Below are 23,126 nucleotides of genomic sequence, written 5' to 3'. Positions count from 1 at the left end.
TTTGTGTGTGTGTGTGTGTTACGAATCACTAAGTGACTTTGGACAACCATGTCGACTAAAGCAACTAAATGTGAGGAATAGTAACAGTAACTCTCTGAAAGGGACATTTGGCTTTGAGGTTGATAACAGGATTGCGCCATGACAAATCTGATTCTCCAATTAGAAGTGGAAGCCAAAATATATATCATGTAGCTGAACAGAACCGATATTTAAGCCAACATCAGAGAGAAGTCATTGAAAAGCCCCCAAAAAAAGAAAAAGTTATGGTGATTTTAACCTGAGAAAATCTCATCTGCTGGAGATTGTGTGATATGACAAAAAACTCAGTGCTTCAGAATTCAAATCATTGTTAAACTAAATGCTTAATTCATTTATAGGTTGTGTAGATGGTGATGTGTAGAAAAGTAGGCAAACCAATCAGTTTACTTTTGTGGAATAATTATTTTTTAATACAAAACAAGAATTCATTGTAGGTACTATACAATAACAGGGGTATTTCTGCCTCACTCTTTAAAAGCTTTTTTTAATGCTCCTTATAATTTACAAACATAATCATAAACGCATTAATGCCAATTATCAAGCAACATGCTAAGTTACATGCTGCCTTTTAGGCCCGGTGATTAACCAGGAGTCTTTCAACTGACTGACGCTTGTTAGAGGACACGTGCTCTGCTGAAGAGTCCCTGACAAAGTCACGCTGCACATCAGGGATGTTGTTGAAGCTGACGCTTGAGTGCACTTGTGTGACTACTCTGGGCCAAGACAAGAATATCGTACCTTGGAGATATTGAATAAAACGTGTGTGAAAATATAATAGATTTTGCTTCATGTTGGAGGTTGTTCGTCAAAGGATGCTGTGCCTGGAGGTCTTTGCATGGACGGTAATAGCATGGAGTCAGGGGCATCCAGCAGTCCAATCCTTCTTAGACTAGCTGTTAAGTAAACATTTCACGTCTAGTCTGTGTGCAGAGTGTGATCACTGTAAGGCCATGGATGCTTTGTTGACATCAGGGGTATGTGTATGTGGAGCACACTGTGTGCTCTCCCTTCCCCCCTCTGCGTGCGCGCGCGTGTGCGGGTCTGGCAGCGTAACATCTGTGCGTACGCGGTCGTGATTGTTGTGAAGATGGCGGAGGGGGAGACAGAGAAGGAATATGACACACGGAAAGCTCTCGAGGAGCTCCAAGAGCGGTTCCAGGGTCTGACCACAGCTTTGAAAGAGAGCTCGCAGTCTCCGTTGGAAGCCTCTCTGCGTTTCTGCCAGGAGTTTTGCCAGGTTAGCCCGTTCTCCTGCTGCTCATCCCGGCCAGCCTGCAGCCCCTCTGGCTTCCTGGCCGAGGATGCGCGTCTACGTTTGCTACAACAATGTAGCTAAGGAGCTAGCTGCCTGGCTAGCTTTTTCTGGCATTTCAAGATGGGGAAAAAAACTCCTCCGTGATTTTCAGCCATTCTTTCAAGGATGTTTGTCCGTGGCATGAATTTATGTGCAAAGTCTCACCATCCGCGCGGCGAGAAGTCACACCAATGTGTGCGCGCCGTGCATGTATTACTCGTATTTTCCAGGCCACATAGCTAATGGCAGATGAACGTTGCTAGCTGGTATGCAGGGTCCCCCTGCCCTGTGCAGTGGTCATGCTGTGCAAAAAAAAAAAAATGGGTAGCTAGGTTAGCGAGATTTTTCAGGGCGATTGCATTGATATGCACTGAATTATACATCTGCATTCCTCGTAGAAAATACCATTCAAACTTTATAACGCTTGCATCTTCTTGCTGGTTTAGGTTTTCGCTGAGTGTAAAAAGGGGGTTACTTTGGTAAAGCTGTTTTATTGTACGGAAAGATCAATGATTTTTTTCCAAGGTGCTAGCCCAGGCCTTTTGCACTAATTAATCCAGCGAGCCACATCATTGTTTATTACAGCGATATCGCCAGCACCGGCTAAATGTGTTAGATTGATGTCAATGTTAGAGCGAGCGATCCGCCTGCAGCTGACTGAGAGAGTGATTTAAAAAGGGAAAGTGTGGCAGTGGTCACTGACTCCATTACACATCCTCCTCATTAATTTGCCCTGGCCACGAAAATATCATGCGAGGTCTCCATTTAGCTGACATCGTACTGAGACAGCAAAGGGGTTGCTCTCATTGCACCAAATTAGTTTTTGGCTATTGGTTTGTTTTCTATATCACATTTACGCAGGAATTCATTGAACTTAACCGTTATTTGAGCAACAAAAGGGGACGAGCCCCGGGCTGCATGCTGTGGTTTTGATCAGTTAGGTCATGATGGAGGCATTAATGGATGTCTATGAATATGTGTGCGTAAGAAATGGAGGGAGTTCTCATTGATGAAGGTGAGGCGTTAGTCGAGCTGGGTCATAAGGGAAGAAAGGGGAGGATGCCAAAGTCAGCCAAGCCACACACAACTTTGGTGCTTTGTTGTCTTAGGTGTCTACATCGCGGATGTGTTGTGTAATCAGTGTATAATAACAGGATTTTTTTACGTCCTTGATAGTTTGTGAGGGTATGGCTTTTTTTCTTCATCTAAAACTTAGTTGTGGCTTTTTGAAATTAAAGCACAAATTTGAAAGTAGACTTTCTTTTTTTTTTTTTTTCATTTAATCTAAATTGCCATCACATCTTTGTATTCAGTCCGAGAACAGAATAATTATGTCGTTCTTTAATCACTAAACACGTTTGATTTTTATACGGTCATGATTATGAAGCATACATTTTGTCCTTAAGTTTTCTCCGCTCTTTTCTATTGGTCAAGGAGTATCACAAAGCATTATGTGCCTATATGTAATTACACAACTGCTGAGTTTAGAAAGTATAAACATCTTTAATGAGGACAAAAACAGAAGGAAAAATAAGCATAGGCCTGAAACCCTGAATAATATTGTCATTATTGATAAAGCTGCCAGTTTAATTGATTATTTACTAAATATAAGACAATAGTGAACAGTGCCTATGAATTAGGTTTGCCATTTTTTCCAGTGTGAAAGGTCATGTCTCCAAATGTTTTTTTCCCCAGACAGTTGGCCAAAAACAAAATATAATTTGAAATGATTATAAAATAGAGGAAAATATAAATTCTCACATTTGAAAAGCTGGAAACAGAGAATATTCTGCATGTTTTGCTTGATGATGGACAAATTGTTTTAGTGTTAAAGAAATATATTTGGGATTTAAATACATATTGTTTGATTTTACAAACATGATTTCCATTATCCAGGTATTTTTTTAGCCTGCTATAATATAAAAAACAGTCACTCCATCAGTGGCTTTATTGTAATTATAGTGTTTTTCTGTTTCCCAGGTCCTTGTGGAAAATGCTGGCCGTTGGAAAACCGATGAGGATCCACTGCCTTTACTGGAGGTCTACACTGTGGCCATCCTCAGCTTTGCTAAGGCTAATTCCTGTCTCTCCTCCGAATGTGAAAACGTGCCACTCCTACTTGAAAAGTTAGCACTGTGAGTAGGAACTCTGACATGGGTGTTACTGGAAATAAGATTTCCCATAATCCTGTATTTTTCTTATTCTTTCTAACGGCATCTTCCTTATGAACTTGATATGTGTTACACATTAATGACACATAATGGGAAACCACCTCCATTAAGTCTTTCCTGTAGTAGTATAAGTAGCTGTGGCAAAGAATGGGTTGCTGGTTTTGGATGTGCACATGACATGAGACCCAACGCTTGCTCTGCAGTTTCACTGATGTAGTTTTGTCTTTGGCCGGCTCCTCAATGGGGAATGCAAGGACAGATGGCAATCTTCCACAAAAGATGCACAATATTTGACAATAAGAATAAAACAAAACGCACCCAAATCCCAAAGTAAATTTAGGTATGAAAAGTTTTGAAATACTGTTCAAGCTGTATACAGGAACTAGACCGCTTTTCACACAATGTGCTCTAAAAGTACTTTGAAGGCAAAGTCCTTGAGGCTGTAATTGGAATAGAAATGTAGGCTAGCTCTTTGGGAGCTTTGACATATTTGGGATGAGCTACAGACTATACTTTGCTCATGGAGATGCAGTGCACACAAATACAGACGCAAGTATTAATAATATCAAGGTTGTTACTTTTTTTTTGGTAAATTATTGATCACAATTACTGATCTGCCCACTTTGAGCTGTTTTTCCATTACTACCATATGAAAGACAACAGGGACTATTTAACAACACCTACACCTATATTGATCCGTGTAACTAAAGTGTCTCTCTGCTGTCGATTTACTCCCCTATTTTTCCCGTTCGTCATCTTTATTACATTTCCAAAATGCCACACTGTCTTTACAGCCCGACACTTCGTGAATAGTTATTCTTGTATGTCTCCCCTTAATTTGGGGAGTGTGTGCACAGCCTTGACCTAAATGTGGCTTTAACAAATAACTGTGTTGGATTCGCAGGAGCTGTGCGGAGCTGCTGCTCTTAATGCCCCAGCATGTCCCTGGTGCCTTATGGGAGGGGTTTCAGTCCTCCATGAAGGTCAGTATTTCCAGAGACTCTTTATGAGGCTTATCGCTGCAGTGATAAGCAATGAAAGTTGTTTGGTTATTAGAATGCATTTGGTTTAGCTCATCATTGAAAGGTAATAAAAACATACGAGCTAAATGTTTGGATCTGTGGGAATGTCTTGACACTAACGACATTTCATGAAATGTTTTGTTCACTGCTGCTTTTCAAGAAATGTAAACTGTTGCATGGCGATGTGTTCGCTACAGTAACGTTGTCTGAACAGTTATTTTAGAATGTAGACAGTCTAACGGTAAGTATGACTCACTGAGGTTTTAGTAATGAGGTTACTACATCTTTATTTATCTTCTGTTGCAGTTGGCACACAGCCTCTTGCAAGAAAGTGGGAGCACACAGCTTTGCCTGCTCTCAATTCTAGCGCAACAGGACGGCGTCTGGTCCAACAACACACTAAGCAGCATCATGTCCAATCAAATCCCTCAAACTGAGCAAGGTCAGTTCTTATTGGCTTTGAGGATGCACCGCGCTGACGTGTACAGCTGTAGTTGCACGAAATTGTACTTGTTCAATGTGTGGATTATACTTGTGTGCAGCTTCTTACCCTTTGCCTCTGTCTTTTTTTACTTTTTCTTTCATAGTTCATGAGTATCTTGAGTTGGAAGGTGCCACGCTTCTGAATATGAGAATAAAGCATCTAATCAAAGTGGACAGTGTTGATAAAGCTGCTGTACTCGCAAAAATGTGCTCAGAGTATCCGGGATATGAAGGAAAGGGAAACTTCAAGCAAACCTACTTGCTTTGCATCTGCATGACCAAAAGTCAGGAGCAGCTAATGGACGAGGTAAGAGATGACTCACAGTAACACAGTCACTTGTACACACAAAGTCATTACGTTGGCCGTTTGAACAAGTGATCAGTGGTGTTATATCTTATCTTACCAATCTGCAAACAGAAACTTTAGGCTATTTTTAAGTCTTACATGTTTTTTGTGTAACATGATCATTAAAACAAACCAACAATTGGACCAAAGACGGACTTATTTGAACTTGAATCAAACAAGCAAACACTCAACATTTGTTTGATTCATCATCACAAACTATCCCAACAGTGTTGTCAGATGTGACAGATGGTCATTGGATCACATATAAATGTACTGTTTCTTTGATTTTCTTTTCTCTTCTCTCTTTATTCCCAACAGATTGCATCAATAGACTGTAAAGATGCTCTCGAAATGATCTGCAACTTGGAGTCAGAGGGAGACGAGAAAGGAGCTCTCTGCTTATGTTCGGCCTTTCTCAAGCGACAGCTACTTCAAGGAGATGTTTATTGTGCCTGGTGAGTGTTCCTGTTTGTTTCAAATAGTCCTGGAGCACTTACACAATTACTCTCAGGAATGCAGTGGTCATTGAGAAAATACATAATGAATTTGACTTGAATCCAACCTAATCTCTCTCCATCATATGCACAAAGATACCCTCACTGTTGAGCACATTGCAGCGGCAGACTCTGTGCTTAGTACTTGAGGAAAGATAGGCCACCTGTGGATGAATGACTCGCACTCTTTAATACAGCAACAGTTGAAGTTAAAACTATGCAGTACACCTTTAGATTTGTGGTCACCTGTAATCTAAATTTACGTATTTTTCAATTTCAGATAGAGTAATTGGAAAAATGATCAAAAGATTCATCAGTAATGAAAATAATTGTTAGTTGTTTCTAACAGTTGTGTTTGTGATGTTTTGCAGGGAACTCACACTGTTCTGGAGTAAGCTACTTATGCGTTTGGAGTCGTCATCCGATGCATTTCTTGGACACAGCAAAGCGATGGCTCTTCTCTCTAGAAGCCTCTGTCATATTCTGTTCCTAATCAAAGTAATCCAAAACGAGGTAAGAGAAATATCTACACATTTGTAGCCGATAGCGGAACCGTTACACATAACCATTCACACCAACGTGAAACTAGATCTGTTAAATGGGCCTGAAAATAAAACCCCTTGGCATTTATGTTTCTTTTTTATTTCCGTAGGTTGGAGAGGTGGGGCTTCCAGTGTGTGTGGAAATGTGCATCCAAGCTCTGAAAATGACATCCAGTGACCATAAAGATAGCAAGTCCACCATGTGCAAGACCATTTCCTGCCTCTTGCCAACTGATCTAGAGGTTAAGCGTGCATGCCAGTTGACAGAGTTCCTCCTCCAGCCTACCGTTGACTCATATTATGCCGTGGAGTCACTGTACAACGAACCCGATCAAAAGCCCGAGGAGGACGAGAGTCTACCAGTGCCCAATTCATTACGTTGCGAGTTACTGCTGGCCTTCAAGACACAGTGGCCTTTTGATCCAGAGTTCTGGGACTGGAAAACACTGAAACGCAACTGTTTGGCACTGATGGGAGAGGAGGCAGCTATTGTGTCATCTATTGACACGCTCAACGACACAGATGAACAGGAGGTGGAAAGTGCACTTGGCAAACTCCCTGAATACAGAGACTTGGAAGATTTTCTGCTAACCACTACAAATGAACTCAATGAAATCACGGATGAAAGAGAGAAAAACAGAGAAGCTAAAAAACTTCGGGAGCAGGGTTTTGTGTCGGCCCGGTTCAGAAATTGGCGAGCCTACATGCAGTATTGTGTTTTGTGTGACAAGGAGTTCTTGGGTCACAGAATTGTTCGCCATGCCCAGAAGCACTTCAAAGACGGAGTGTATCTTTGTCCAATTTGTGCTGACAGTTTTGAAACTAGGGAGATTTTAGAGCCACATGTAGCATCACATGTAAAGCAATCTTGCAAAGAGAGACTAGCCGCGATGAAAGCTGCTAGGAAGGTAACCAAACCACCTCAGTCCCCTAAAAGTCCATCAAAAATGTCAAAAGTTGCCGCCAAGGTGAGCATCAGTCCTGTTAAAATTGAATCTCATATTGGCGACCAATTGGCGTCTCCTGTTAAGATAGAACAAACTACATCAGACACACACATAAGTCAAGACTGTTTCTGTCCTGTCAAAAACTGTTCCAAGGCTTTCAAGTTTTTCCGCAACCTCATGGCTCACGTCAGATCTCACAAGGATGACGAAGAGGCCATGAGGTTTTTAGAGATACAAAAACAGAAAGTGGTGTGCCAGTATTGCAGAAGGCAATTTGTAAACGTCAGACATCTTAATGATCATTTGCAGATGCACTGTGGCAGCAAGCCATACATCTGCATACAGTTGGATTGCAAGGCCAACTTTAACTCCAATTCTGAGCTTCTAATGCATCGAAAAACACATCCTGAATTTAAGGCCCAGTGCATGTTCCCCAACTGTGGCCATGTTTTCAGTGAGGCCTACCTGTTGTATGATCACGAGGCTCAGCATTACCTTACGTACACCTGCCAAACAGAAAACTGTGGCAAAATATTCTACTCACAGTCTCAGTTCTTGTCCCACCAAGAGATTCATCGTACAAACAATGCAGTGAACAGTTTGCCCATCCCAAACCAAAACCCTCCTGATACTTTGAAAGTAGATCCACCACCCGAGGGCACCCAGAGCAATGAAAACACCTGTGCTGCGGATGTCTGCATTGAAAGGATTAATACAAGTGAATACATGGTGGAGGCATCAAAGTCAGACTCATCACCAGGCGGATTAGCTGAGCTTGCTAAAGAACCTCTTCCTGTGAGAGTGAAACACTCGATTGAAAGCATGCTGAATTCTGCGGCAGATGGTGAAATCACAGAACCAGAGAAATGCTACACTCCGCTAACAAACCCCACTCCAGCACCTTCTGATGCGAAACCCACACCGGAGGCTCCTCCTGCACACCATAAGGTTGCTGGGCAAGGTGAGGTCCCTCCAGTAAATCCTGTACCGAGTGCAACAAACCCTTTGGCGAGTCGACAGGGCGAGGGGCTTAACAATGTACAGGGCAATGAACTCACAAAAGCGATTCCACAAATAATTTCTCCAAGTCAAATCAAGACCGAAATTCCTTGTTCACTGCAAGGATATCCTTCCAGCTCGCCGGCTGTTACTGCCGGCAATGACGAGAACCTGCATTGCTGCCCGTATAATGACTGCACAAGGGCATACAGTACAAACAAAAGTCTGTCTCGGCATGTGAAGAAGCAACACCCGGAAATATTTGAAGATTGGAAATTGGCAAAGAAATATAGCAAAGTGGCCAAAATTACAGCAAAAAAGGCACCGAGTGGGACCGCTTCACCAAGTCCGTCTCAGAACCAGGGTAACAAGCCGTCAAATCAGCCGGGAAAACTATGCAACAAACCTGGGATGCAGCAAATGGATTACTCGATGGGATCTTCAACCTCACCTGCCCAGTGTTATCCTGGATCAATGGAGCCTGTGCCTATCACTCCAATGGTGAACCCCACAGTGTACCCATCGTGGGGAAACACAAATAATCCTTCCGAAATGATGCAGTCAGACATGTCACAGTCATGGTCTTCACCTCTGATGAATAACTGCTATCCAGATGCCTTCAACGTGAATGAGTACCCCGCTCGGAGCTATCCTCAATGGCAGGCAGACGGGTATCAAACCCCAGCATCCCTCCCACCTGATAGAGATCATTCAATGGCAGCTACACATGGGCCCTCTGCGTCACACGCGCCTTCAGTTTCAAGTTTGATGTCTCAGTACGTGTCCAGTTCTCTGATGCTTGACAATGGAGGGCAAATACATAACGGAGGGCATCAGTATGGACTAATGCATCCAGAGGGCAGTGGAGACCGTGTGGATGTGGGGAAGAGCAGTGGCAGTGTGACTAGCCAGTTAGATAATGGAAACAGTCTCTCAACATTTGATAGCCTCCCTGATGGAGGTTACCACACTCCATATGCCCAGAGTGAAAACTCTTGTCTTACTCAAGACTCGTCAGTCGATGTTCCCATAAAATGTCAGAGCCCAGAGGCCGAAGTTGCGTTAAAAGCTCCACATGAAATAATCAAAACAGAGAATGTCTCCATTCCTTGTTATGAACCGATGGACAACTCTGCGGACGGCATGCTCAGTCCAAACAGTGTCATTCACACAGATTTCCCTTACGAAGAGGACAGTCCCAGTGCCGACTGCGAGGCCACCCCCGCAGACGAGAAGGCCGGTGATCCCGACATTCAGAAAGGAAAACGCGGCAGGTTGAGCAAGAGAACCAAATGGCCGGCCATCATCAAGGATGGCAAAGTCATCTGCAGGAGATGCTTCAGAGAGTTCACGAGCACCAAGTCTCTCGGAGGTCACTTATCTAAACGCTCACAGTGCAGACCTGTAGATGAAATCGACCTAACCGCTGATCTGCCGTCATCTTTTCTTGATTTTCTCAATGACCCCAGTGTCCCTGATAATAACGGAGCAATATTCAACATGTCAAATGGGGATTTCTCACAGGAATCTTCTAGCCTGACCACTTTGACTTCACCCATGGTGTTGAAACAGGAGCCGCAAAATACAAATATAATGGACTATTCAAACTCCATATGCGTTTCCCCTGAAAACCAGCAACAGAAGGCCGGAGAGTTGGCTAATCCAGCCCTCGCTGGACATCACCAAGAGGATCACTTGATGGAAATTTCACATGCCTTTCAAAAGTTGGATTTGATCGAGGCTGCACAGGTGAAGATGCGGAGTGCTCTGTTGTTGGAGCAAAATGCCAGTCATCGTGATACAGCCCAGGGCACTGAAAAGAGTAAGATACTGAGTAAAAGTGATGACAAGCCCCTTGAAAAGATCCCCAAACCTTTTAAATGTGACCAGGATGAGTGCGAGTACTCATTCATGACGAAGGAGGCGTTATTCAAACACTTGACTAAAATGCACGATTACTCTCATGAAATGATAGAAGATCTGAAAAAATCCCCGTCCAAACTCTCTCCCTATCCTTGTCAGATTTGCCCCAAGACATTCACGAGAACGACAGGTTTGAGAATTCACTATGAAAAAGTCCACCGATTGTCAAAGGCCGACATCCAGAAGCTAAAGATCAGTGCTCGAAACAGGCGCGCGTTCAGACTGAACAAAGATGACGTGTTTATTAGCCGTGTGACCACTGATGCCAACACCAGTCACACAGCACAGTCGGCAGTGGTATTACCTGCCATCAAACAAGAACCGCTCGACATTGCAATTGCACCTCAAACAGACAATGAGAGCAATCCACAAGTTCCTCAAATCACTTCACCTGGAGATGCGGTGAAAGACGGCTTCATGCCTGAGGTATCAATTGTCGCACAACTACCACCACCTCAACACTACATGACTGAGAGGTCGTTCTGTGAGGTGGAACCATCGGTTGACGAAGGAGCCCCAGAGCAACCGAAAGTGGCTGTTGTAAACAAGAGTCCAGATGTGAAGCAGAAATTCGGCGCACAAGAGAAAGTCAGTCCGGTTGGCAAAACAAAGAAGCAGCCCGGGCGATCAGATGCGTCGTTTAGCAAAGTCAAGGAGCCGATGTCCAGCCCTTCGACTGCATCTGCTTCATCCTCCCCAGAGAAACCCAGCAGCTCCAAAAACACACCAACAAAGGATGAATCCCAGAGGAAAGAGAAAGCTCAGAAAAGGCTGAGCCTCAAAATGTGTGAAACAGACAACGCCTACAGTCCATATAGACCATATCGCTGTGTTCATGAAGGATGCACTGCCGCATTCACCATCCAGCAAAATTTGATTCTGCATTACAGGGCCATGCATCAGTCATCCCTGCCCACGAGCAAACCCGAACCCGACACCGAGAACTCGAGTGTTGAAAATGGACAGGAGAGCCATCAGAGCATCGACAACGAAGATGAAGTCAGGTGTCAAGTGAAAAACTGTTCACGGGTGTTCATGGGAATCACAAGGCTAGTGCAGCATTACCTCTTACTCCACAAGTTCAGTCGGGACAAAGCCACCGCCATGATGGCCAGCATGTCCATAGGGACGTTCAACTGTGACCGGCCGGAGTGCGCTCTCCCCTTCAACTCCGTGGAAAAGTACATCGAGCACATTAAGAATTACCACAAGGAAATCGCCATCTCCGAGAGCGGCTTAGTCGATCAAACTTTCAAATGCCAGTTTGAGGAATGCGATCGCGTTTACACTACGAAATCAAACCTCCTGCGTCACCTAATAAAGAAGCACGAGTATGTTTATGATCCCAAAACAACTGACGGAAGGCGGACTAAATCAATGGGGCTCTTCCCGGGGGCTAATGGGAAAGAAAATGTTGACAATAAGTTCAAAGGGAAGAAGAAAAACACTAAAAAGAAAGATGGGAAGTCCATTGAACACTGGACTAGTTTTGGAAAGCCGACACTAAAGTCACATGAAGAGGCATCAGCCATGTGCACCAAGAAGTCTGCACTGCAGTACCCATGCATGATAATAGGCTGCGATACAGTGGAGCGGGCTGAGAGAAGTATATTTAAGCATTACACGACTCACGGTCTCACAGAGAGATACATTGAAGACCACAGGAGCCAGTTCATTTTCTGCAAAAAGTACTCTCGCTCCAGATTCAAAGATTCAAGCAAATCTGAGGGCGCGTCGAGCTCATCTTCCGAGGAGATGGAGGCAGATGACGGCGAAAAAGCCAGTGACCAGAAATCCGATGAGCTGGAGGATCGAATAGGCCATGACGACAGCAAGCTGTCCAACGACGACAGTGCAGAATCGCAAGCTTCCACCGGGACAGAAGGAGGAACTAAAAGAGGCCGTCCCAGAAAGCCTGCTCATCCTACACCTGCGTGTCTGGAGAGGATGCAGACCCTTAGGACTCGTTCGACTGTTAACAGTTCAAGAGAGAACTCAAATCCTGGGACCCCTACAGCCCAAGAACAACGCGACGACGGGGTTATGCCGGGGTCTTTCAAGCCTTTAGGACTTGAGGACTCTTTCCTTAAGTTCTTGGAAACCTCAGAGTCAACCCACTCTTCCAAACGCAAATTAAATGACAAATCTAGTGCTGAACTGCCGTCCAAAAGACAACAAACTCACAGACAGAAATCTGCAATGAAAGGTAAAATAACAGGCTGTGAGAATCTAGTAGACTTCCGAAATCCCCTTAATCTCAAATCAGTGAGCAATGTCAAGATTGTCGTCGATAAAACATTTTCAGACGGTGCTGATCTTTTGCTAAAGCAGCTTCAAGACATGAAGCCCATAGTCATAATAAAAAAGTGGCTTTATAGCGGATCATAGCGATACTTCGTCTTCAACTCGATCTCACTCAGGATTTGAGAAGTTATGCTGCAGAATGGTTTGTTAATGCATTAGATTTCCAACTGGTAACAGTAATGGTCGCAGTTAATTATGAAATGGCCTATTTTGTACTTAATGAAAAAATGTCTTGGATGATTTTAAGTATGTATGTTAGTTATAATAACCAGGTAATCTATAGGGCATAGATTTTAGAAACATGTTTGTATTTATGCTTAGTACTGAAGATGTTTTTTTTTTTCCTTTTGCTAAATGGAGACTTTTAAAGAAAAACTGTTTTTATATATCCCTATGGGATTTCAAGTTATGTTTGTATTTATTTCATCCTTTTTCAACACTAGTAGACCTATCTGTAATATTTACATGTCTTCCACAAAGTGTTCAATAAAATGTTACTGTTTCTTTTTGTAAAATATTGCCTGCAGACGTTTTTGTGTTGCAGTTTATATACATATTCTTCCTGGATTTAATGCACAGTTTTTCGTATATGGAAAGTAGAAAAATAATACCCAGCATGTCATAATAAGCTTGATCATTGTTGAATTTCAGACAAAATGTTAGAGCAAGATCATTTAAATATAATCTTCTTGTCTGCTGAGTTTCCTAACACAAATTACACATTTACTGGACTTAATTTGCATAAAAATAAATGCCTTTTTTGTACCATTTCGTTTTTTATTTTTGTCATTTACATAGGAACCACCAGAAATGTATACAAATAAATTCTTTCACCAGAGCATTTTCTATTCAAAACACTTCAAATCAAAGTAAAAACATAGAATTTTTGTTTACATAAAGATAAAGAGATGTCTGACATGGTGTAAGTATAGAGGTATAGACACCCAACAGTATACAATATGCATAATGCTAACTGAAGACAGTTAATATAAAAAAAAGCCCTGGCCAGGTCCCTGTTTTAATGATAACTAAAAACATGGAAAATACTTGCATCCTGATAGAAATGTTTAAAATGAAATACTATTACTTATACTACTACTATTGTATATATAATTACGTTATTAGTAGTGTTGGGGAGCATCATTTGTACATGCTCGTCATCTCTAAAAATGAATATTAAACACTGCAACAGGACAGATTTGGATTTGCCGACCTGCAGGCAGAAAGACCTCAACAGGGAAACCTGGGATTCTGAAGGGTCGGGGGTGTTCAAGACCAGCAGTGTTTAAAAAAACTCCACCGCAGTTAAAACTAAGGCGAGGAATAACATAGGTAAACCAAAATCATGCTAAAATCTTTAAGGTTGCATTAGTCATTTAAATGTATTCATTACAGCTTTAAAAACATGACTGATAACTTAAAACTTGAGCAAGCTCAGCTATGACCACACGCACGTGACCGTTTATCAGCTGAACACAACACTTTCCGTAAACGTCACATTGGCGGGAAGTAGCAGCTAGTTTGTTAAATACAGCACAAGCAGAATTCCATAAAACACATATTTCACTTTTATCCGGACGGCAGCGCTATCCTAAAAATACAAGAGCCGTTACACGTAGCCACTGCTAAGATGTCTACTTCATCTGTGTCTAAGGTAACGTAATATTATAACGTTGCATGTAACGTTAAGCTTCTTAAACCTGACACAACATGGCCATGTCAAAGTCTAGTGTCTGTGTTTGAGTTCATAGTTAACCGTCACTGTTTGTAACTTATGTCCGTTGATATTTTCAGGGCTGCTTTGTTTTTAAGCCAAGTGCTAAGAAGAAGAAGAAGACCACGCTCAGTCTGGGTGAGTTCTGTTAATGTTTCAACTAAAAGCTCCCTAACTTGAGATGTTGCACTCACGTTTTTTTGCCTTTTTGCTCCACAGAGGATCATTTCATGCGTGGCTGTGAAGATGCTGAGAACAGTGAAATACGATTCAGACTCTGTCATAACCTGTGGGACAAAATTAAAACGGACACAGAGGTAAGAACAGATATTCAACCCTGTTGCTCATCCAACGTAAAAGATAATAGTGTGAGATGGATCCATTCAGAAAATATCTTTCATCTCAAATATGGCTGGTGTCACAAAAACAACCACACGTGTTGGCTAAAACAGGACACACCTCCCTCTAGGCACTGTTTCACAGCAGCCATCTTTGACATGTCATTGCAGGGTAAACACAGGTGTCATTCTTCACATTAATTATGGCCCTGTTGCGTTTAGGTGGACCAGAATGACCGTTTAATCAATTCCACCTGTGTTCACCCTGCTATGACATATGGCTCAACTGTGATGTAAAACAATAGCCTTACAGTGTTAGCCCTCAACAGGGTCTCATAAACAATTGATGGATTTGGTAGAGAAGACTTTTAACCCAATATATGTTCTGCTGTGCGTGAGGCTCTACAGGACAAACTCAACAGGAACATCTTGGACAGCTTGCTGGACTTCACGAGGAAGTGCTCCTCCACTCGCCGGCACAGTGACTGGGCCTCACATATGAGGGCCAGTGAGATCCCCACGGCGGCTCTCGTGCTTGGTATGTTTTAAGAGGCAGTTGCCTCTGTGATTTGCTTATTGATTATCCAAACGGCCAATTTAGAATACTTGAATTTTGTCTGCCCTTTGTCCTTTTTGATATCCTCCATAGGTGTGAATGTCCCGGACCATGACATGACCTTCCAGAGTCTGTCTGACCTGCTGCAGCAGTCCGTCACTCCTCATGTGGCATCTGTGCAGGCCAAAGAGTGCGGAGGTCAGGCACTCGAAATGTATCTTTTAAAATAGGCTCATAATTATTTTGTCCATCATTACAGTTTATGCTTTCAAGTCCTTGTGTTTGTTTGCGTTCATCATTTCAGCGTTGAAGCACTTGATGAAGAGGGTCCTGGAGAGGTTAATGGACACTGTTGTGGATGATGAGGAAGAGGAGGAGGCCGAGCAGACTAGTGCTCAGCTCAACACCAGCGTGCACTGCTCCCTCAGTACACTCTGTGCTTGGTACAATACAAATGCAAAGGTGGGGACCATAAAGCAGAACTAAAGTACGTTAGTTAGCATTTGCAATTTTAGGTGCATAAAAAATGATTTGTCTTTCAGAAATCCAACGCGGGCACTCCTGGAAAGAAGCGTAGTTCTGCTGTCAGAGATGATCCGCAGCAGCCGCCCGTTGTGATTATTTTCAAAGATTTGGAGGCTTTCAACCCAAAAGTTCTTCAGGACTTTATACTCATCTGCAGGTAACTAGAAACTCCAAAATACGTCTGCTTTTGTAGCCACCTCCCCATACACCTAAACTAGAGTTAAACAAAGTCACCCACTGAGAAACTAACCTTGTTAGGAATATTATGTCTTAATTTGATCTGTTTTTGTTTTGTAACTTTAAAATGTTGAAACATTCTTTCCATGAACATGTGCTTCATTCCACAGCCGGTACATCGAACGTCTTCCGCTGATGTTCATCTTCGGTATCGCCACATCGCCCAGCACCATCCAGCACATGCTGCCCCACTCGGTGACCTCCCTGCTGTGTATCGAGCTCTTCCAGTCCCTCTCCTGTACACAGCACCTGGCCACAGTCATAGACAAGGTAGTGTTTCACTCTCGCATACAGTACAGAATACATGCATTCAGGAAACATGGTGGAAAGTTACATCATGCTATGAGCTTGTTATACATTTCATTAAATCATTACAATCAATAAATATGCCAATCTTCCATCCAATATCGTACTATTAAGGTGCTTATCCTGCATTTGCTGTTAAAATCTGTCATATTTGAGGTACTCGTGCAGGATCTGCACTGTAAAATACTGAGTATTGAATAACTTCTAATCATAATACTGAAACAAGGATTTATATCGTGTTAAGCAGCAAATTAAGAACATTGTAGCCTTTAAAGCCTCTGAACACTGACACAGGTGTTTTTCAGTTAATCTGGCAGATTAGACCTCTGCTCAGGACTGTATAGTGTAGACGTCTTCCCGAGTCTCACACCGTAACCGGTCCGCCTGGTTATTATGTTACAAAGCTCCCTCTACCAATAAGAATCATGAGATCTGGCCCACCTTCAACCTGAACAGAGGTCTAATCTGCCAGAATAACTGGAGAATTGTATTGTAGTGGCTATTTGTCAAAGAGAAGGAAAAAAATAAATGTATTTATTATGATCCACTGCACCATAAAATGTAATCCATTACAGTGGCTAAGTTGCTTGTTTTTCAATCAAATTCTTTGATTTTTTTTGTCTTGTCTGTTTCCAGTTGATCCTGACGCCTCAGTTCCCATTTAAGCTCAACGGTAAAGTGATGCAGGTGCTGATCAGCATCTTCCTCTACCACGATTTCTCCGTGAGAAACTTCATCAAGGGCATTCAGGTACAGAATCGCCTTTTTAAAATACGTCGTGTGTGTGTGTGTGTGTGTGTGTGTGTGTGTGTGTGTGTGTGTGTGTGTGTGTGTGTGTGTGTGTGTGTGTGTGTGTGTGTGTGTGTGTGTGTGTGTGTGTGTGTGTGTGTGTGTGTGTGTGTGTGTGTGTGTGTGTGTGTGTGTGTGATCAGTGCATCCTCTTTGTCTGTAGACCTAATTCAGACGCGCACATGTGCTAAACAAACTTTGTGCTCCGTCTCGCTGCAGCTGGCCCTGCTGGAGCACTTCCACTCTCAGCCTCTCAGTGTGCTGTGCTGTAAGAAGAAGGCGGCTCTGCTCAATGTGATGCAGCTTGGTCACCAAGACTTGGAGAGGGTCAGGCAGCTGCAGTCGTTCAAGAGGTACACACACACACAATTGGTTTTCACATGTGCATTAACTCCAAGTGGACTTGTCAGAGAAAACAAACTGTGTAAATATACCATTTAGTTTGGCTGCAAGCAGTGAAAACACAGGTAACTTCAGGTTTTTCATGTGGGTCGGTAGCTTGTCGTACGGTTTACCTTTTCAACTGTAAAACGAAGCCTTTAAATCAAGTCTAACCTGTGTGTTTCTCCAGGTATGCAGAGAAGCAGGAAGCTCAGGAACAAGTGCATCTGTTGACAGATGACACTCATTTAAAGGTGCATTCTTTGTTTTATCTCGGCACCAGCCAGTGATGAGTGCGCATACCTGGACGCAAACACTTCCATTTTTTTCCTGTTTTTTTTTTAAGGAGGTGTGTCAGAAGCTGATAAAAGACCTTCGTAAATATCACAAGAACTATTATCCCACCCTGAGATGTCTCCACACTCTGACCTCGTCATTACCTCGGTATCCCCTCGGAAAACAGGCAAGAAATGACTGCTTTAGAAGTGTACAGTGCAAAGGTTTGAAAATGAAGTAACGGTGTCAGGTTGTTGTTTTTCCCAAAGTGCCTTGATGTATCACAGCATTGTCTGTGTGTTCCAGATCAGAGAGCTGCATTTAATATGTCTGGAGAAGAACATATGGGAGAATGAGGACTACCAGTCAGCCATGAAGCTTCTGAAGTAAGTCTGGATATTTAACCAGTCGGACCAACGAATGGACGGAAATCGTTCCTCGTTGTAGGCTGTAGGCACTTTGATCCGTGCCCACTGTTTTAAGTGCTCCAGTTGTGATGTGTTATCATAACCATGTCTCATTTGTAGTCATATACAGTACAGTTCCATAGCCAATTACATTTTCATATTTTACTACCAGATGACAACATATTCAAGGTTATTTGGATCATTGTTGCTCCTCCTGGTGGCCAAATAGCCATTAATATATAGTAATACAGAACTGTATTGCCACCGTGCCACTCATTTGTTTTCCCTCCAGGATGCTGGCTAGAGATCAGCTGATTGCTTTGCTGCAGAGGTGTGAGGAGACTCTGCAGTCTGCCAAGTCAAAGAAGATGAAGAGCGCTCTTGTCCAGCTGGGAGACATGCTCGCCAGATTTAAGCAGTTAGACAGTAAGTAGTCAAAATGAAGCAGAGATTCTTCCACTCCCTCATCTTGTGCTCACCCTGGGATAGCTTCTGTTCTCTCATAGTTATTGCTTCAGTTAATGAACATGCAACACTCCTTGAAATGATCTTCCCGTGTTCTTATTAGCAGGAGCTGCTGAACCTCCCCCCAGTGTGGAAGACAGTATCACCTCTCCAGTGAAAAATCTTCAAAAGAAAACTGATCTGTTCCAGCTGCAGAAGGTTTTTATGGCATTTCTGTGAACAGATTTTCCACCTCGCTGATGTCTTTGATTCCTAAACTGACTGTTGATTCTGTCGTGTTCTAGGCGCTGCTGGAGATGAACGAGTCTCGGAGATCCAAGAAACTGAGTCCGTTCGAGGTTCTGCGAAATGAAGCTCTGGAGTTTATCGACGGCTTAGTGAAGTCAGACATAATTACCTTCTGGCTCTGCTGAAAGTGTAACAATTTTCGTAAAATATTTGAATTGCATAACTATGATAGAAATGCATCCTCCCTCCCACATAGGAGCCACCTGTCTCCCCCAGAGTCTCAGACGCTGAATGAAGTCTGCTACTACACTTCTTCTGCCACTGTGAGACGCCACCTGAACGCAACACCTCGCACCTCCATTCAGGCTGCACTCAACAGTCCCATCCATTACCTCCAGGTATACGGGCCTCTCCGTCTTATCCAGTGTTTCAGCTCTCTTAGCATGAGCAATGGAAGTACTCATCAGAGTGTCTTCTTCTTCCAGAATGAGCGCCTAAAGACCGAGGATGGGGTCATCTCTAATGCTGCTCCTGATATCTGCATCGTGTACAAACTCCACCTGGAGTGCGGCAGGCTGATAAACCTCTACGACTGGCTGGAGGTTAGTTTGTCTACAAAATAATGTGATATTTGTCTGAGGTAATTCAACTACACCAACTAACATCTTTAAGGAAAAAACAAGAGGATGTTTATACAGCGTTCCATTTAGTCTCAACGCCTTCTGCCCTCCAAACTTTGGTTTAAAGTTTGTTTTTCATTCCCTTGAGGAGCTATTATTGAACTGAAGGATCAATGTTTCACATTGACCAGATACTGACATGAAAGAGAACCTGTTTGGTTTCAGGCCTATGCCACTGTGGTTTCTGCTGCTGAGGGTAATGAACCAGATTCTGACGATTTTGGGAAAGTGGATGATGTCAAACAGTATCCTTCCGTAACTTCATCTACAATTTTTCCACCATTTTAACTGACAAAATGTATAATCCACAGCTGAGAGCTTGTGTTCCTTAGAATGTTCTCTAGCGCCCGTTTCATCCGAGCCGTGTCTGAGCTTGAATTTCTGGGCTTCATAAAGTCCACCAAACAGAAGACAGACCACGTGGCTCGACTCAGCTGGGGCGGCTGCTGACCAACACACCACATCAGTCTCCCTTCATTCAATCTCCTATAGGAAATGAAACTTTGATTTATATTTTGTACTGTATTGTTCCCTCTAATAAAATATATGCGAGTAGCGTCTGATAATCATGGTGCCACGTTTATTGTTGCTCATCGTTGTGTATTAAGGGAAACGTCTGATATAGTACAGAGATCACATCGGGTGCTGTTTACACAAGATGTTTACAGTAGTACCTGCAGTGATAAGAGTCTCTAGACGCTTCTCTTAGAAAGGCTGAGCAAACGTTCCTATACTGAAGGCACAGCTCGGATACAGATGCATAGAAGTTAATTGACAGACAACTGGTGGTGTAATGGACTTAATTTGATCAAATTTTCTTACAAAAGACAAGAACATCAGTTAACGAAAAAACACACCGGTACCATAGAAATGTCTTAACATGCATCAAAACAATTTTCAACTCTTAAGATGTTTTATTTTTTCCAATAAGTACATTGGCTTCAAAGTAATACCAGCAAAACAAGTCAAAATAAATAAAACACTGGTAGGGAGAACAAAAAAAAATTTGAATTAGCCCACTTTATGCTCAATTTAAAAAGCAATGAACAGAGGACAAACTGCAAACACATTCGCTCTGTTCTGCTGTTTCTTCCCCTTCCTCTCAGATTGACCAGCAAACCTTAAGTAAAACTCTTGCACTGCTTTATCATATTTACATGTAACAAACAGAAAACAAGTGACAAAGCCTGGAATGCTGGGAATCATTACAAAAGTGAGATAACTGTAGGTACACGTACAGCAGGAGGAACATAGGCCACTGGTAGAGATAGGGTCCATTCATTTACATAAGGAAGCACCTAGTTGCTAACAGAGTGGTAACAACTGACAACAGCTTCATATAAACCTTTGCCCAAAGACAGAAATATGGCACAGTAAGAAAAGTTTCATTTAAACTAGCTAAACTGAATCTCTTACAATGATGGGCTTTTTTTTCTTTTCTTCTTGAGATATCACATGATAGGTTGCAGCAAGAGAAGGACGTCTTGCAAAAGATTTCTGGGCCACACTCAGGAAACATCTGGTGAAGAGGGAGATGAAACGAAATACAAAAACCAGACTTTAAACTTCAGAAGGCGGAGCTCAAAGAGAGATCCAAGACTCTCACAAAGTATTGCCAGTGAGGCGGGAATGTGGAAATGAAATAACTCACAGCTTGCAGGTTGCTCGCCGAATCGTCGCATCAACTGATCATGTGTGAACTTCACAAAGGTGTCATATTGTTCTGAAACGCACATGACCGGATAGAAGAATTACTATTGTGCAACAAAGTGGGAAGACTTATGTACATTATTGGAATTAGTCTTCTATTAAGTCTTAACTATGGTACAGATCACACACACACACACTTGTCAAAAAATATTGACACTGGTCAGGAATCAATGCTGGCTTTGTGAAGTGAAAAAAACAAAACATTTGTTTACTTTATACACAGTAATGTAATAACTTCAAGACATGACTTAGGCCTGTTGTACCGTAGGCAATTAGAATTTGACATTTCATAGATTTAATTATGAATTTACTATGCTCATCCTTTTTTACAATCAAAATAAAAGAACTATAATAGTGATACAAAGATAAGTGCATTTATCAATTAAAAGAAAATTGACCACCATAACAACTTGCTCAATGTGCACCAACCTGCCAGTTTTGAAGTCATGGTCTCCTCATACTCCTCCCGCACCTTCTCTTCCTTTTCTTTCAGCAGGCGTTCACAGATCATTCCAACTTGTCTGAGGGTGAATAATGGCTGTTCTTTTCTAGTAGGAGAAACGCCTCCAGAGGACGTTCCTGTGCAAATCAAACAAAAAAAACGAATTATCATGGTGTGTATGGTATTGCTAGTAGCCCTGAGTACATGTCACGTGCGTCTCTCCTGTAGGCAGTGTGTTACTCTACCGACCTGGCATGCTGGAAACATTCATAGTAGACGACTGGGATGGGGACTCTGGAGAATAGCAGCACTCTGGCTGTTGGTAGCCTGCATCTAGATGCTTCCTCTTTTGAATGCGTTTGTACTCCTGCTTGATGCTGTTGAGGATTTGTTCTAGTGGGACAAAAGAAAGTAAAAAAAAAAAAAAGACAGAGAGAGGTAAGCTTATCCGTTTACTGGTCAGTGTTTTCTGCTAGTATGGTTCAACGTGTTGCCAATGCCTCTCCAGCCCCTGGTACCCAACATTGGTAACATTACCTGCACTGAGCCTTGACGACGATTCCCCAAATGGCGAGGGATCCATGCTAAGGTACTTCCTAGGGGATGAGGACGAGTGGGACACGGGGATACATCTTCGTCTTTTAGGGGACGTGGGACTCATCAGAGGATCGAAATCCATGGTCCTCTTCAGGGTGGCTCCACACGCCATGACTGCAGGGTTTGAAAAAGAGGAGGGGGGGTGCAAAACAACGAAACAGAGCATTAATGTAGCGATAACATTTGTTAAGTTGCTAACCAAGGCTATTCTTTGACACGCCTCGTTAATTATAGTGTGAATTGTTCTGCTAAAACCAGATTCCTTCGCTGAGCAATACATGCTCACCATACTGCGCAGCTGAGGCTTTTTAAATATTTGCTAGCAAGCTAACGCTAGCTGTGCTTTGCTAGCAAATAATCAAAAAGAAAACAAAGCTAACGTTAGCTTTGGCTGCCGTTGGTAGAACAGTGCGCTCCGGTGTACATTTGAATAAAACTGCTTCTTACCTTTAGGGTGGAAAGTTAGTCCGTCAAACTGCGATCAAAAACTCGTGTTGTTCTAAAAGTTGCTTCCCAAAAGTTGAGGTGACGATTCGCCGGCTGCGGGCCAACTGTCTGCCGTTATAGAGGGGAGCTAGCCAACGCAACTTAGCTGCTTGTTTTTGATATGGGGCTGTGGGCTGTCGGCTTCTCTGGCTTGTGACGTCACGTGCGAAATGTGCCAAACGGCATTCTGGGTCATGTAGTTTAAACAGTAAATAATAAGAAATTAAAGGTTAACGTCGAATTACAACCTCCTTGATGCCAGCTCCCTACATCGTCCACAGTGCACGTGTTTATTTTAATTTAGTTATATTTTAGCCTCGTTACGCTGTAACACCATCAGTATGATCAGTACATGGGAAATAATAAAGACAATGGATGGCTGGTGTCTCTTTTGTCTCCACAGGAGGGCAGTGTTTTATAATAAA

General features: G+C 42.7%; 3 protein-coding genes across 3 annotated transcripts; 2 read left to right on the top strand and 1 right to left on the bottom strand.

Annotated features, from left to right (window-relative positions):
- The first annotated feature begins 1,111 nt into the window (after positions 1 to 1,111).
- Positions 1,112 to 13,410, top strand: znf292a (zinc finger protein 292a). The gene is made up of 8 exons (XM_076107933.1): positions 1,112 to 1,276; positions 3,314 to 3,468; positions 4,409 to 4,487; positions 4,833 to 4,968; positions 5,114 to 5,316; positions 5,674 to 5,810; positions 6,221 to 6,362; positions 6,502 to 13,410. Exons 1-8 carry the CDS (start codon positions 1,127 to 1,129, stop codon positions 12,646 to 12,648), a joined length of 7,149 nt encoding a protein of 2,382 aa, XP_075964048.1. The 5' UTR covers positions 1,112 to 1,126; the 3' UTR covers positions 12,649 to 13,410.
- Positions 13,411 to 14,071: 661 nt separating this feature from the next.
- orc3 (origin recognition complex, subunit 3) lies at positions 14,072 to 20,024 on the top strand. Its single transcript, XM_076107934.1, has 20 exons — positions 14,072 to 14,218; positions 14,359 to 14,416; positions 14,498 to 14,595; positions 15,016 to 15,154; positions 15,266 to 15,370; positions 15,477 to 15,634; positions 15,715 to 15,854; positions 16,045 to 16,204; positions 16,877 to 16,990; positions 17,249 to 17,382; positions 17,601 to 17,664; positions 17,757 to 17,873; positions 17,993 to 18,072; positions 18,386 to 18,519; positions 18,662 to 18,756; positions 18,843 to 18,940; positions 19,043 to 19,184; positions 19,272 to 19,388; positions 19,632 to 19,711; positions 19,811 to 20,024. Exons 1-20 carry the CDS (start codon positions 14,195 to 14,197, stop codon positions 19,914 to 19,916), a joined length of 2,163 nt encoding a protein of 720 aa, XP_075964049.1. The 5' UTR covers positions 14,072 to 14,194; the 3' UTR covers positions 19,917 to 20,024.
- A 313-nt stretch (positions 20,025 to 20,337) lies between these two features.
- On the bottom strand, positions 20,338 to 22,823 carry LOC142968160 (akirin-2-like). The gene is made up of 6 exons (XM_076107936.1): positions 22,663 to 22,823; positions 22,156 to 22,329; positions 21,868 to 22,011; positions 21,606 to 21,755; positions 21,118 to 21,189; positions 20,338 to 20,985 (listed from the first exon to the last, which is right to left on the bottom strand). The coding sequence occupies exons 2-6, from the start codon at positions 22,325 to 22,327 to the stop codon at positions 20,975 to 20,977; spliced, it is 549 nt and encodes a 182-aa protein (XP_075964051.1). The 5' UTR covers positions 22,328 to 22,329; positions 22,663 to 22,823; the 3' UTR covers positions 20,338 to 20,974.
- Positions 22,824 to 23,126: the final 303 nt, after the last annotated feature.

Source organism: Anarhichas minor, unplaced genomic scaffold (genome assembly GCF_050575085.1).
Source record: "Anarhichas minor isolate MPS153535 unplaced genomic scaffold, ASM5057508v1 ptg000040l, whole genome shotgun sequence".
Lineage (NCBI taxonomy): Eukaryota > Metazoa > Chordata > Actinopteri > Perciformes > Anarhichadidae > Anarhichas > Anarhichas minor.
The sequence above is the reverse complement of the archived record's forward strand: the minus strand, read 5'-3'. Positions and strand labels throughout refer to the sequence as shown.